Below are 15531 nucleotides of genomic sequence, written 5' to 3' on the forward strand. Positions count from 1 at the left end.
CCATCTGTGGGGTGGGGGGGTGGAGGGGTTGCCCAGCAGAGAACCTGTCCTCCAAGGCCGGGCCATGCTGGTACCTCTCCTTCCTCAGAGGCACCTGGCTCCATGTCCGGCCATCCTTGTTAAGAATGCTGGGGTGGGATAAGGACTCCCTATGTCTCTCTAGCACACAATAGTCGTTAAGAACCTTAGGTCACAACCCTCCTGAGTCACCTGTACATGACTCTTACAAGCATAACCTCACTGCAGCCCTGGCGTGCATCCTGGGCAAGGTACTCTCTGCCTGAGCCACCTTTGTGTGACATGGCTCTCCTGCCATGGGTGGGGGAGCAGACGCTGAGCCAGCAGCATCCCTAAGGCAGAAGCTCTAGGGGCAGAGGAGGGATGTATGTGTCCCCTCAGCCCCCAGCTGCCCCACCCAACAGCCTGGATTTTGCCCCTGACCCCCTGATCTCCCCAGGCCAGGAGGCCAGAGCAGACAATGCCTGAGCCAGCAGCTCCACAGAAACCTGGAGCCCTTGGGCAGCACGGCAGGCTCTGGGGTGCCAGGAAAGGAGCCCCCAGCAGTGCACACCTCCTCTGGTTCCTGGCTCCCCTGCACCCTTCCGTCAGGCAGGAGGGGAGAGGCACCCGGTGCCACCTTCACCCATAGCACCTCATGGCCTCAGATGAAGCCCAGGCAGGTGGGTAACTCTCTGCACATTCCTGTCTGCCTACTCCTAGGAGACTCCAACACCACGGGTGCAGGACCAGTGGGCCGGCGCTGGGCTGCCTCCTGGCTCAGCTGCACCCAATGGAGGGCTTCCAGGGTGACCCCGAAGGTTGTCCTGACACCCCTTTTTCTTCGGCCAGACAATTCACAGAGGAGCCTCCTCTAACGGGAGTAGCCAGCCCTGCCAGCTGCACCCCACTGGCCCCTCACTGCCCTGCAGAGATCCTGTGTGCCTGTTGTCAATGAGGAGTCCTCACTCCGCCCCAGCCCCATCACTGAAGCCAGGTACTGGGACACAGCCAGCCCTGGAAGGCAGATGCAGCCAAGTGCGCCCAGCCCCAGGGGAAGGGCCTGCAGTATCTTACCTTGGGGGACACCAGGGTGCCCTGGATCAGTGGGCACAGGTCTAGGAATATCTGGGGGCAGCTTCCCTGCAGAGGAAGTGGGGGCTTCTTGTGCAAGCCAAGCTGATCCTAGACTGTCTGCCTCACAACCTCCTCCCCCCATCCTGCACCACCTTGGTCAAGGTGCACACAACTCCTTGTGCAAATCCCACATGACCTCACCCAGTCCTGTGGCTGGTCTGGTCTCTGGGGACCTTCTGGACAGCCCCACGAGGCATTCTAGCACAGACAAGACAGAACTGAGCCATCCCTGGCAAGGACATGGGGCAGGCAGCAGACAGGCCAGGCTATTACGTCCTGCAGCCCTGTATGAGTCTAAATAATCTCAAAATGAGACATGGAATTAAAAATAAAACAACAGACCAAAAAAGAGGGTGGCACCTTGACCTGTCAGAGACACTTCACGTACCCCCAAAGAGGCTGGTTCTACCTTCTATGGATGAAGGCGAGCTCACAGAGATGAAGGAACAGCCTGAGATTGCATAGCCCACGAGATGGGAGAAGCCAACCCCAAGGCCTTGGCTGCCCCCAGGCCTGCAGGAACAGAGTGCTCAACGGGGGTACAGGGGCAGGGGTACATTCAGTGGAATTGAGCTCACTACAAGCTGGAGTAGGTGCCACCCACCTGGCCCCAGGCTGCCCATCACCGCCTGGTGGTGATATTGCTCCTGGGCACCTGTGCTGGGCTGGATCTGGGCCCTAGACCCACTAGGGGAGGACATCGCCAATCTGAGACCCCACTACAGGGCCAACACTGGGACATACAGCCCTGCCTGGCCTCCCCACCTGGCTCTCCATCAGACAGGGGTGAGGCCGCCCTCATTCTAACTACTAAGAGGAAGTAAGGCAGGGGCTGCCCCCACTCTGTGTACAGGTGGGGAGTCAGAGGCCCAGAGGACCCGCCCAGCAGTGCCTGTCCAGGCTCAGCATCAATTACTGAAAAGCATCAGGAAAAGTACACTTGGGCTCTGGCTGCCCCCCCCCCCCCACCGCCCGCTGCGGCCTCTCATTTCCAGTAACTGTCGTCTCTGCTAATCTACTGAAACCGAGAGGAACTTGTGGGAGGCAGGCCCAGCACCACGACAGGCAGTGCTGATCGGCACCAGTGGGTGGATCTTCCCAGCCCCCGCCACCCACCACCTTCCCAGGTATGGCAGATTGGAGAGGGCAGGGCAGGGCAGGGCCTGAGGCTGGGGCTGGATAATGTGTGGGCCAGGTAATTACATTCCTTCAAGAGAATAGGGTCTACACAGGGGTGACAGTCTAGGCCCAGAGCACCACCCTCCTTCAAACATGCCATAAAAGAGGCACTTGGTGGGGGGAAACCCCGTTCAGGGAAAGTGATGGTGTGCAGGCTTTGTCCTGGACTAGACCAGGCACGAGCCATCACTAGTCAAGCCAGGTGGACACCCACGGGTCTGGCTCTGACTCACGCCAGGTGACCTGTGCAGAATGAAGGAGGCAGGAGGCCCAGAACAACGCCTCAGTTTCTTTCTGCCCTCCAGACTCATGTTCCCCTGTCCAGGTCTAGGGGGTCAGGGTTGGGGGGGTGCCCATATCTAGGTCCTCCCCAGCTCGGGGGAGTGGCGAAGTTGGCCTTTCATGCTGCCTGTGCAAATTAACAGCATCAACAGAACAACAAACGGCCATTTCCCCAGCTTGTAAAAACAACCAATTCGAGCGCCTTGGACACACACAGCGCACACCCAGGCTGGGTGACAGGGAGAGCTAGGAGAGAGTCTGACGGCAAATTCTCCCACCTGCCTCTTAAAACAAGGCTAGATGTGGTCCACCCTTAGTTCCAGCTGTCATGGAAGTTACAACATGGCTACTTCTTTGATGAACATCTCAGCAAGCAAGCTAGGACTCGGCCTGTCCTCTCACTGGCGAGAAAAGCTCCCACCTGGTGCCCACCTGTCCCCCACAGCACCATGCAGATGAGGCCAGGGTGAGGCCTGATGTTGGCTGAGGCTGGGGTGAGTGTTCTGTGAGCAGCAGGCCCCCATCTTGGCAGGGTGGACTGTCTATGGGTATAGGGCCTGGCCTGACCCTCAGCCTCTGCTGCTAGGAACTTTGATTGAGAACCTGGACTTGGCTACTGCATTTTGGGTGAGGGCACCCTAGCACATCCCCAGTACATCAGAGTCACCCCATCCCCACAAAGGCCTACCCCAAACCAGGACCCTAGAGGCTCCTGCTAGGAAACTGCAAGAACTATAGCAGGGCTGCCCGCCCGGTCAGGGGAACAGGGCACCAGGCCAGCCCTAGGAAATACCCCCACTCCATGAAAACCCAAGACTCTCAGCCCCACAGCATCAGAGCTTTGCAGATACCAGGCGATTAAAGCTAGCCTAGGCCAAGGGGCTGAGGGCTCAGGGACGGTGAAGCCCAGCAGCTGCCAGGCAGGAGAGGCCAGGCCCTGGGAGGTGTCCACCAGCCTCCCTATGGGCTCCCCCTAAAGCAGCAGCTGTGTGTGGACAGGAGCAACACTTGACTCAGCTAATCCGCTCCAAAGCCCTGTGCCCTTGGGCTGGGGGAAATGGGGACAGGTGAAGAGGTGATGGCCCTTCCATCCCAGAAGCAGTGAGTGCAGGCGGAGTAGGGGATCTGAAGCAAAAAGGGGCCACATGACAGTGAAACTCTGAGGCAGAGGCTTGGGTCTCTGTTCCCAGAATTTCAAAGGTCTCAGGGATCCACAGAAGCAACCCCAAAACACAGAGACCATATGACACCCCCCCCCCAACTGCCACAGGGGATGACCAGGAATTCAGATGCTAAAACTCACATATCTGCCTGACTGAGGAGAAGAGCATCATCACCACTCTGTCATGGGTTACCAGCCAGGCAGGAGCTCTATAGGGGACGTGGCACTTCTCCAACCTCCAAGGGCAACTTGAAGAGGACACTACCTGTAAGAGCAAGGACCCAGGCCCCCCATCTCCTGTGTCACACAGGGCTGGAGGAATGGCCACTTGCTCCAGGGGGACCAAGCGTCCAGAGAATGATGTGGCTTGGAGTCAGCCTCGCAGCTCTCAGGATGAGGGAGGCCTGGTCTCATCTCTGCCATGTCCAAGGCCTCACTGCCCACTGTGGTCCTGGCAGCTCCTACTGCCCAGGACTCTCTGCTGCCGGGCCTGTCCCGCCAGTCTGGCACACCTGCCTTACAGATACCAGGCGATTAAAGCTAAATAGTGCACACTGTCCTCTCGGGGCCAAGCCTGTCTGTTAGCCCTGAAAACATTGTGCTCAGGGAAAGGAGCTGGATGCAGAAATGCCCCAGACGCAGACCCTCCGTCACACAAACTGCCCAGGAGCCAGAGACGCAGGCGGGTCAGCAGGTGCCTAAAGGGGAGGGCCTGCTTTGGGGTACAGAATTTCTATTTTTCATGATGAAAAAATTCTGGAACTAATCAGTGATGATTGTCGCACAGTCCTGCGAATGTGCTAAGGGCGGCCGAAGCGTGCTCTGTGAGTGGTGAGAAGAAGGTTGTACAGCACACACAATCCATAGCCTCAGCTGCACACATGGCCACCACTCTCCCCCATCCTGGTCCTCAGCTCCCTCATGTCCTCAGGGACCTAGCAGGGCCACAAAGAGAACAGGGTCAGGCCACTTTGGAAAAGGGTTCCCTCTGCCCTCCTACCCCTATAATGGCTACCCCCTCCCAAGCAGGGGCGTCCCCAGCCCACAGGCCAGGGGGGACGCCAGGCCCAGAACAGGCCCCAGCCCAGTAGACCTGCCTGACCACACCAACCAGTGCCACCACCAGGCTTGCAGGCCCAACTTGGGGTCCTGTCTAGACATGGCTGGAAGGGAGACCACCCAACCCAACCCCCACAGACAGAGGGGGAGACCAAGGCCCAGGGGGAAGACAGGGAGGGAGGGGTACAAGAAATCTGAGCCAGCCCTGCCTGGGAAACACATCCTGGCCCACAGTCATGATGCCCTGAAGCCAGTCGCCCATTAAAGCTGGTGATGTTTCCTCCTCAGCCTCTGGGAACAAGCTGGAAAGTTCTGGATATGCCTGCACACGAAGGTGAAAGCTGATGCAAGCTGGCCTCAGATACCCACCCCCTGCCCAGCCTCAGCCTTTCACACCTGGAACACACACAGCCCTGGCTACTGGGAAGGCCTCAAGACAGCAAAAGACCCCTGGGTGAAAGCGCAGTCCCGAGCGGGCAGCTATCATGGTTGTATTGTTGAGGAAGGCAATCTAGACGCTCCATCAACTCTGCAAAGCCACATCCTTCCACTATTTATAGATAAGATATGAAACAGGAAAGGTCTCCTCCCCATTGTAACCCCTCAGCCCAGCTGGCACTGCCAAGCAGGCCCCTGTGGCCACCACAGGTGCAAGGAGTGAAGAACTGAAGCCATTCCCAGCTCCTGCCCTGGTGTGATGCCCTGCAGAGACCCCACCATTTGGGGTCCCAGCACCCAGCCCCAAGACTCCAGTCTCCCAGACCCAGCTCAGCCACCCTGCCAGAGAGCTTCCCTGCACCTTGTCTGCACCACTCCACCCTCTTCCTGCTAAGGTCACAGTTCTCTCTATTATTATTATTTTTTTCAATGGAAAAAATGTTGGCTGCTACTCAGAGGCAGGGCCCGCCCCCAGGAGGCACCTTTCTTACAGAAGCCCCGGCTGCCCCTCACAGGTCTCCTGGCTCAGGCCCACCATTTCCTGCGTCTCTTGCAGTTCGGGTAAGTAGGTGAGACTTTCTATTTGACACTGTGTGTTTTTAAACATGTTTTTCTAACCTGGTGTCCTCCTTGAAGACAGGATAGGTAGATAGACAAAGCCCCCACCACTGACCTTTCTCGCTCAGACCCAAGGATAAGAATTAACCTGTCCTCCCCAGCCTCGCCTGAGACAAGGCAGGTGACTCAATGGAAATAGCCAGACCAGGTGACAGAAGATGCATAACGTCTGTCCCTCCCCAGCTGACTGACCAAGTCACTTCCCGCCTGAGCCTCCTTCCTCCTCTTTCAAGGGAAGTCACACCCCCAGCCCCGCTTGCTTGCAGAGTAGCGGGGAAGTGACTGGGGCAGTCCCAGCAGGATGGGGCAGTGGTTAGGAACACATGCTTTGGAGAAAGAGGGGCAGGGCTGGAAGAAACTCTACAACAGCTCTATGACCCTGACGCCAGGTGTGACTTCTCTGGACCTCTCAGTGCCTAATCCTGACAGTGTCACAGGGCAACTAGGACCCATGCCCAGCCACACCCAGCACCAGCCCGCCCCCCACACCACATACACAACTCCGCGGGGACAGGGACTGTGTCTACCTAGAGTGAAATATGGCACAAGACAAGGTAAGCCATTCTGGGTGACAGGATCCTCAGAACTGGTGAGCCCCTCCCTAAGCAGGGCCCAGACCTGGGCCCACCAAGCAGAACCTTTGGGATTCTCTGAATTTATCCATTAACCAATCAAACATTCCAGAATGAGGATCTTGAAAGTAGCACCATCAGCTCACAAAGAGAAGGCTGGGAGGAAATGGACACTTACTTGGTGCCAGCTCCATACAGTGTTGATACAATTTGTATGTGCCAAGAGAGCAACTGCATATCTGCCTGGCTTTATAGATAGGGAAACTGAGGCCCAGGTGAGTAGAGGCCCCAGAGTATACAGGATTAAAACTCTCATGCCCCTAGACCCAGCAAATGCCCCCCCAAAGTGCCTGTGAATTCAGCACTTTGTGCCTCTGCAAAGCTGGAACTGACTGTGGCCCCGGCCTCTAGCACTGTGCTGCCCAGAGGTGGGTGCCTCTGAGGACGGCACTTCTGTTCCATCTTTTAACCCAAGGTCAAGGAGCTAGCAGGCTACAGCCAGGTCTCAAATTCAAGGCTGTCCAAAGCTAAAGCCCACCGCCCACCAGCCAGCTGGACATCCCTCTGGGATGTGCTGAGCAAAACGGCTCGCCTCACTTTTGTGAACATCTGGAAGACGCCCTTGTAAAACTTTGACTTTGCTACAGGCAGGTGGCACCTCAGTCTTCCCCTGCCCCACCTCCTAGGCCAGAGCTGCACATCCCTTGGATAAGCCTTGCCAACTGGGAGCCCTTTCACCCCAAAAGACAAAGGTCCCTCCAGCTCTCCTCATCCTGGTCTCAAAGAAGGGGATGGGGCACAGTGGCTCACACTGCAATCCCAGCACTTTGAGAGGCCAAGGCAGGAAGATTGCTTGAGTCCAGGAGCTCAAGACCAGCCTGGGAAAGTTAGTAAGACCCCTTCATTACCAAAAATGTAAAAGTTAGCTGGGCATGGTGATTCTAGCCTATGGTCCTGGCTACTCAGGAGCCTTAGGCAGGAAGATCACTGGCGCCCAGGAGTTTGAGGTTGCTATAAGCGATTATGACACAGTACTTTAACTTGGGCAACAGAGCAAGATACTGTCTCAGATCAAAAAGAGGGACAGGGTGGAACCCATTACAATATTTCCCTCTTAGCATTGACGGAGCTGGCAAGGAGGCTAGAGCAGGACCAAGGGCCACAGTGGTTACCCTGGGCCCACTGGGCCACCAACCTCCTATCACAGCCACCGTGGCCAGCCCACACAACAGCTGCCCAGAAAATGGCAGTGGTCCACCCAATGGTGTGTGCAACAAGCTTTCCTGCCTGGCCACAGGCTGATCAGGCCTTGGTGACACTCTGACCTCCTGGGAGGCATTTGGCATGAACAAAAACCACTTTTTCCAATGCTGAGCCCTGCAACCACCTGACGGTGGCTTCTAGGAAAAGTTCCTCCTCTTTGGGATGGAAAAAGATGATTCACCTAGTGCTAATGTGCCTGGCACTGTGACTCCCCCGCTCCCCACACCCTTTCTACAAGGGGAACCAGCAACCAGCACCACAAGTCGAAGAACTTTCCGAGGGTCATGGCCAGATGCCACTGAGTTGAGATTTGCACTAGGCTGGTGGGCTCCAACAGCCTGCTCCCTAGATACCTTCTCCCATTGCTGGAGAGCCAGGCTGCTAGCCCATGCTCTGGCCTACTGCTAGGTAGATATGCTGAGGCCTTCTGAGAAGGGTGGGTGGGAACAAGTGAGTAGAGGCCCCAGAGTATACAGGATTAAAACTCTCATGCCCCCAGACCCAGCAAATGCCCCCCCAAAGTGCCTGTGAATTCAGCACTTTGTGCCTCTGCAAAGCTGGAACTGACTGTGGCCCCGGCCTCTAGCACTGTGCTGCCCAGAGGTGGGTGCCTCTGAGGACGGCACTTCCGTTCCATCTTTTAATTGGATTTATAGGGTATGCACAATGGGGTCTCTGTGGGCTGAGCTCGGCTGCCTGCCAGGCCAAACTGAGGCAGGCTTCCCACCAAGAGGGAGGGGTGTCAGGCCCCCATGGAAGAAACGAGGCACCAAAACCCTTATCAGCAGTCTGGCTTGGCCTGTAAGAGGCTCACAAGGACTCCAGGTTTGGAGAGCAGGAGGAAGCCCACGATACCACTACTTGCCTTGAAGGATCTCAGCCCCGATGCTGGAGACCAGGGGATCAGAAGGGAGCTGTAGCCACCTGCACCTCAAAGCCAGAGAGGCCTCAGCCCCTGTGGACCATGCTAGGCTCACCCCCCCCATTTCTCCAGCACTGCAGCCCCCGCCCTGTTCTACAGTTCTCTGCAGAAGCCAGCAGCTTCTCATCATGCCCAGAATGGGTGAGAGGCAGTCAGAGCAGCAGCGCCATGGCCAGGAAGGGGCCTGTGCACTCTGGGAAGCCACGCATAATTAATCACACAGCATTAATCTGCCTCCCCAACAATGGCTGCCGCACTTCCCCTGAATCCCAGCTGTCGGTCTCTGAATGAAAAGAAATAAGATTTAGGGCATCAAGCGTCCATGAGGCTTCTGCAGGGGGAGAAGAAGGCCCCAAAAAAGCAAAAAAAAAAAAAAATTGTGCGCATTCATTAGCATCTGACAAAGACACAATCGGCTTTGTCCATTAAACTGCTCACAGACCTGCTTAATTGGCTTCAGTTTAGGAAGGGGGTGGGGAAAGGGGCTGCCTGCCACAGGCTGGGCAGTCAGTGAGGCAGGAGCTGGGCTGGGGGTTGTCAAGGGAATGGGCCCTTCAGCAGTTGGAATGAGGGCCCGCAGCCTGGCCGGGGAGCCACCAGGGGAGTGGGAGCCCTCCCTCCAGGGTCTCTCCCCGCTTTCAGCCTCCAAACATCCATCATTCTCATCAGCGATAAACTCAAGTTGAAGGGCATGGGCCACAGCAGCAGCACCACCCCGAGGCTGACTGGTATTTGAGGGCAGGCAGGCAGGAGCAGATTCCAAAAGGATTTCCCAGCACTCCCCATCCTTCAGCTGAGGATCCGAGGCCAGAAACTAGAGTTTGTTGATGCCGGGCAGAAACCAAACTCTCAACAGGGAGATGGATGCCATCAATGAGACTAGCCCCAACTGCTCTTCCTCAGCCTCACCGTAAGGCCAGGGAGGAGTGAGTGAACTGGGGCAAGCAGAGCCCAAAGGCTAGGTCAGTTCCCTGCTGAGAGGCTCACCTGCCCAGAGGAGGCCTCACCTGCTCCAAACAGGTGCTCCCCAGTGAGCAGGATGAGGGCGGCTGGGCCTCTCTGAATACAGCCCAGAGACCCCTAGCAGGTCAACTGTTTCTCAGAGACATTGGGAAGAAATGGGGCACTGGCTACTGCCACCTAGTGCCCCAACAGCCTGCAATGGCCACAAAGGCAGGCATGCTCAAACCTCCAGCAGCCAGACCAGCCCCACACACGCATAATTGCTGCTGATTAAGTAATTGCCAGACTTTGTCCAATAAAAGTCAGCACGTGACCGTGCCCAGCCTTCTGGGCCATCTCCAGAAGACAATGGCCTAGTGTTCTGTCCCCTGCCGGCCTGCTGTAGAAGGCAGGGGCTCTGTTCCCGACAAAAGCAACAGGTCCCCAAAGGGGCGGTACTCACACACAGGCCTCTGTGCCATTGACCACTTCACACTTCCCGCCATTCAAGCAGGTCTCACTGGGCTGGGAGCATCGCAGGCCTGGGGAAAGGCACAGGAAGATAGTCAGCCTCGCCTGTGCCAGGGCCTTCATTCCCTGGGCACAGGATCCAACACAGCCCCCAACCAAGGGGCACCATCTGCCTCTCAGCTCAAAGGCACTGTGCTCAGTGACAGGGGCCGCTGGGGGCTGGGACCACAGGAAGTCCGGCACGAAACCCAAAGGCTTCAACATTCTGCAGAGAGCTCTGTAGTCAGGGATGGGGGATACAGGGAACAGTCTAGGTGGTGGGTGAACAGGTGGTGCTCAAAGGGGGAGGTGGCCTGATGAGCCACCTGGATGGCAGCAGAGAAAAGCAGAGATGACTTGGGCTGCTTTCCCAAACTTTGTACTCCTGCGCCCTCTGATGCTCTGGCAGGGCTGGGGCCCCCATCCAGCCATCGAGATGATCTCTCTGTTCAAATACATTCTACTAGGGGGCTGCGCTGGACAGGGGTGGCCACACTCAACTCCCCTGCTCGTGGGAAAATGCGACAGCTGCTCAGCCCGCTGCCCCTCCCGCCAACAAAGGGCACGCCTCTGAATCAGAGCAGCCCATTGTCGGCCAGGGCCACCCCCTGGGGCTCCAAGACTGCACCCCAGGGACCTGGCCCCGCCTCCACTGACACCCAATACCTGCTCCTAGGGCAGGCAGAAGCCCCCCACCCAAGGGGGGGGATGAAGATCCTCCATTTGGAAGGGATTCAACCCCATTCTGAGACTTATCAAGCTTCTCTCCCCAGCTTACCAGGGCTGCCCCAGATGAACAGGGAGGTGGAGGGGGGAGACTGGACATGGAGCCCAACTTTCTGGAAGAGGACTGATAACTCCCACCTCCAACTTTTGGAGGAAGTGTGGAATTAATCACTAGATTTCCGGAGACCCCCCTGGATTAGAGTAGGGAGATAAACAAGCGCTGCCCCTTTGTGCCACTCCTGTCCCTACAAGATTTTCAGACTTTTAACTCCCTAAAGCAAAATGAAAGTCAGTCCCGCAGAGCACAGCCGAGTTTTCCGAACCCTCCCCCAAACTGTCTAAGAGCTGAGCTGAGGGACAACGCTGGGTGGGGTGACCCGGCGGGGCCCCAGCAGTCTGCCGCCCCGCACCCTGCCCCGCTCCCACCCAGCCGCAGCCGAGTCGGGCCGTAAAGGCGAACGCTGCACCCCAGAACCCACACTCCGCGCCCCAACATCCGCCCCTCGGCCGGGCCAGAGGCCAAGAGAAAAGAAGATAAATGGCCCCGAAAGGCAACAGGAAGCCCAAACCGACTCGATTCAAATCGAAAAGCAGTAGGCAGCCCGCCCGCCCGTCCGTCCCAGCAGCAAGCCCCACGCGCGGCTGGTGAAGGGCGAGCCCAGGGTTAGGCCTCCGAAGTCCTCAGCACCCCACGCCTGGCTTCAGACCCGGCTCCGAGGGGAAGGCCCAAAGAGGAAGGCGCGGGACTTCAGTTCCCCCATAGTATGAGCCACCCGCTCCTCCCTCCCTACCCTGGCCGCCCCGTATCCCCGTTCCCAGCCACCCAGACCGCGCGCGCGCGCAGAGCACCGCCAAAGTTTCCAAAGGGCGCGGGAAGTTGCGGGATTGCGAGTGGACAGGCGCCTACCTCGTGCGCCGAGTGCGGGCAGCAGCGCCAGGCAGAGCAGGGGCGCCAGGAGCGGCGGCATGCCTGCCCGCCCGCTGCCCGCTGCGCCCGGGCGGAGGCCTTCTGCGCTGGGCCGGCGGGGCGAGGGCGCACACGAGCGCGCCGGATGGTCCCGCGGGCGGCGGCCCACTACTGCCCTCTCTGTCCCGGCTAGCAGGCGGCGCTAGGCTCTTGTGGTCTCCCGGGCCCCACTGGGCGCCCAGCTCGTTCCTTCGCTAAGCTCGCGCTCGCGCCCGCGCCCGCGCCCAGCGCCCAGCGCCCCCTGCGCTCCCTCCCGCGGCCGCGGCACTACTGAGGCGCAGGGCCGAGGTGCGCTCCGCCCCCGGGAGCCCGCCCCGCCCGCCCTGCCCCGGGCCACGCCCCCTCCGAATCTTCCGTGCCCCTCGCCCCCTCCGTGGCCGCACCCCTCCGCGTGCCGGGTCCGGCCCTGCGCCTCCGGCGGCTAGGGCGCGCGTCCGAATATAGCCCCTTCGGAGTAGAGGGGCACCGGGGAGGGAGTTGAGAGCGGGCGCCTAGGGACTATTTCTCGCTGAAAAGTTTTCAGACCGAAAGTTTGAAACAGAGCTGCGGAAGGATCCGGCTCTGGTTGTCGCCCCGCTTAGCGACAATTGGCGACGGAAATTTGCATCTCAATAGCAGAGGCGGCCCGGGAAGAGTGGGGAAGGCGAGGCCCCGGGGAGCCGTGTCCGTTGGGGCACGGGACCTGGCTAGGTGGGGAGGAGCAGCTGAGGCCAAGTTTGCGTCCCTAACCCAGTAGCCTCACTCCCAGGAGCCCCGAGGCCACGGCTCTAAGCGTCGGTGGGATCGAGGCCAGATACCTCTCGCGGTGACTTCCGAAGCCCTTGACCGTGAAAGGTGGTGGCGCCACGGCCGCAGCCTCTGGAGAGGGAGCGGGGCGCCTGGAGTGAACAACCTAGTGCCAGTGCCTCGCCGAACGGATTCCCCAGGAGGGACCCGCGCCTAGACAAGTCCGTGGTCACTATGTTCCTCCTGCCCCGGGCGCCGCCCGCCTAAGGTGGCCCCTGAAAGCGCACGCGGGTCAGGCAGACCCTCTGCTAGCGCCACCACAGCCCCTCCCACGTGTTCCTTCCGGCTGATTTATTTCTCCACCGCGATGCCAGACATGGGCATCCTGTGCCAAGCCGGGTTTAGCGCTAGGCGTCCAAAACGCAAGCAGGGAATTCCTGCGCCGCCGAAGTTCACGGCCTCACTCTAAGGCGGAACAGCGCCCCCCGCCATCCCAACGTAGGGTAGTGAGTGCAGTGATGGAGGCGCACATCCTGCAAACCCTCCCCAGTGGAAGGTGGTGCCTGAGGGCAGCCCTAGCTGAGTGACTAGGCGGTTGAAAGCAGGGATGGGGGGTAGTAAGAGAGCCCCGAAAGTCCCAAAGGTCCTGGAGGCTGTGGTGGAGGCGCAGGAATGGGGCCGACTTCACACCTGACTCCAGCCTGCCTTTTTTGGCACACCTGTCGCAAGGAGTGGTGTGCAATCTTGAACCGCCAATCCCTTCTAATCCCCGCCCCCCCCCCAACTTCCCCCTAAACTGGCCTCATTTCTCAGAGCCAGGGTAACATCTTGGGGTCAGTGCCCAGGAGAGGAGGCGCCTGGAGGCATCAGGGATGTTTATATAACAGCGGCTGCAGCCTGGAGGAGCCGATTTTCCATAGAAGGAAGAGCGGGACTGGGCAGTTCCCAGGCTCAAGATCACACACCACGTGCCTCTCTGTTCCGCAGGTCTGAGGGCCTGGGGGGACTGCTCCAATTGTGTGCTTGCATTGGTGGGTCTGAAGCCTTTGCCTGGAAGCAGGTTCTCAGCCTTCTGCCTGCAGACAGCACCTCCACTCTGGGCTTCCTGCCTCTGCCCCCAGGGAGGAGAGTGGTCAGCTTGGTGGCAGCTGTCCCCCCACTCAGGAGATGGACACACGCAGCCTATATCACAGATACGGGCACACAGGCGTGAGGGAGGGCACAGGTCTGGGCCTCCCAGGCTCCCCATCCCTGCACAACCTGCAGCTGGACTGCCTTGGATAACTGGGGGCTGAGGAAAGGCCAGAGGTGGGGATGGGCTCCTAGCAAGTGGGCATAAAGCATTTTCATTCATAAATTCCTTTTCACCAGGCCAGAGGGCCTGGCAGCGAGATTTCGGGTTCTGACTAACCTGGAAACAAGTCCTGATGGCCTGGGGCCTGGAGACCTCCTGCAGGTCAAGTGGGCAGCCCTAAGCAGTGGGCACTGGGGGCCCTAGGAGGAACATGAAGGCAGGAATTTGTGGGCACAGCAGCTGATACAGAAACACAACGACAGAGTGAACATTGGGAGCCCAAGAAGCTGACCGACGGGTGCAGCACAGCAAGGCCTTGCTAGTGGGAAGTCACTCCAGGCTTCCTGTCCCTGTCTACAGTGGGAGCCAGGACAAGGTTCCCAGGGTACACTTAGGGGGTCCACCAAGTGAAAGTTGCTCTCACATTGGCTGGGGAACCTAGAACAGGGGTGAGGCTGCAGGACCTGGTGTGCAGAGGGGAGGCCAAGAGTGTCTGGCAGCCACACCTATAGGGCCATCTGCAGGCGCTGATGGGGAGAAGCCCCTCTGACTGTGTACCCCAGGCAAACTGAATCAGGTCATCTCCCCTCTTTCTTGTCTTCAGAGATATTGGGGTTCCCTAATGACTTTGACCCACCCCAGCCCTTCCTGTGAAGCCAATGCCAGCACTTCTAAGAGCAGAGCACACCGCTAAAAAAATCAAAAGGCAAGTGTGGCTGACCAGCACAGGGGAGCATTTATGGAGCTCCTGCTGCATACTCACCCCAGGCACCATGTGGCACCAGGACAGACATTAGAACCATCCAGGTGACCTTAAAACAGATGAAGTCCTGCTCTAGCACCAGAGAGATTTGTTCTGCAGGTGTGTAGAGAAGTCAGCATGTTTAGAGCCCCCAGGAGAATCTGACAGGACTTTGCATTCCATCTTGGGCCACTGGTCCCTTTCCTTCCTACAAGGTTTCATCTTGGTACTTGCTCCCCTGTGACTCAGCCCCACTGCAGGACAGGTAGCATGCAGCTCCCTGCTCTTTAGGAGGCAAGTTGAGGCTCAGCTGTGTCATGATGAGACTGGTTCAAAGTCAGGCCAGGTCCAGGCCTTGGTCTTCAACTGCTATTGTCAACTAGGGCAGGTGGGGTCCTGGCTGTTTGTGTATACGACAGGGCTGTGGATGCTGCCCCCACCCCCAGCTGAGCTGGATTCAGACTGACATTGGAGGGCTTCACCTGCACTTTGAGGATGGAGAGACAGGATTCCCAGGGAGGTGCCATCTGGGAGTGGAGTTTGCCTCCCTGCCCATTCCCATGCAGAGTGGGTCTCCCAGGCCAGATGTGCATCCAGCTGCCCGGGGCCTCCTGCAGGTGCTGGGCATCTCCTCTCACACCCTGCACACTAGCATTCAGTGTCAGGTGACTTCCCTAGTCTCATCCCCAGCCTCATCTTCTGACGTGACCTCTCCCCTGTTTGTCCCTGAACAGCTCCTCAGCCTTGATGTCCTCCATGGAGCCATCTCAGAGCCCCTCAGCCTCCTGCTCCAACCCTGACCTGCCCACATTGGCTGTGGCTTCTGGGGCACACATGTCCCTTGCGAGTCCCAAACTCATGTGAGATGCTCCAGAAGGTTTGCTGACTGCCCTGTGTCTAAGAGATGCTGATAGGGTACAGGGCTGGGGGAGCCACTCAGGGTCTAGCTCAGTACACACCTGCTGGGTAGCTGCCTGGCCATCACTGCCTCCAGG

At 58.5% G+C, this 15531-nt stretch overlaps 1 protein-coding gene across 1 annotated transcript in view; it reads right to left on the reverse strand.

Annotated features, from left to right (window-relative positions):
* The window catches only part of NOTCH1 (notch receptor 1), a 44595-nt gene extending 32573 nt beyond the window's left edge, over positions 1 to 12022 (reverse strand). The window contains exons 1-2 of the mRNA XM_053557899.1: positions 11715 to 12022; positions 10035 to 10113 (exon numbers count right to left, since the gene is read on the reverse strand). Coding sequence (XP_053413874.1) covers positions 10035 to 10113; positions 11715 to 11775 — 140 coding nt within the window. The 5' untranslated portion in view covers positions 11776 to 12022. The remainder of the gene's footprint in view (positions 1 to 10034; positions 10114 to 11714) is intronic.
* Between the last annotated feature and the right edge of the window lie 3509 nt (positions 12023 to 15531).

This window comes from Nycticebus coucang, chromosome 2 (genome assembly GCF_027406575.1).
Source record: "Nycticebus coucang isolate mNycCou1 chromosome 2, mNycCou1.pri, whole genome shotgun sequence".
Taxonomy (NCBI): domain Eukaryota; kingdom Metazoa; phylum Chordata; class Mammalia; order Primates; family Lorisidae; genus Nycticebus; species Nycticebus coucang.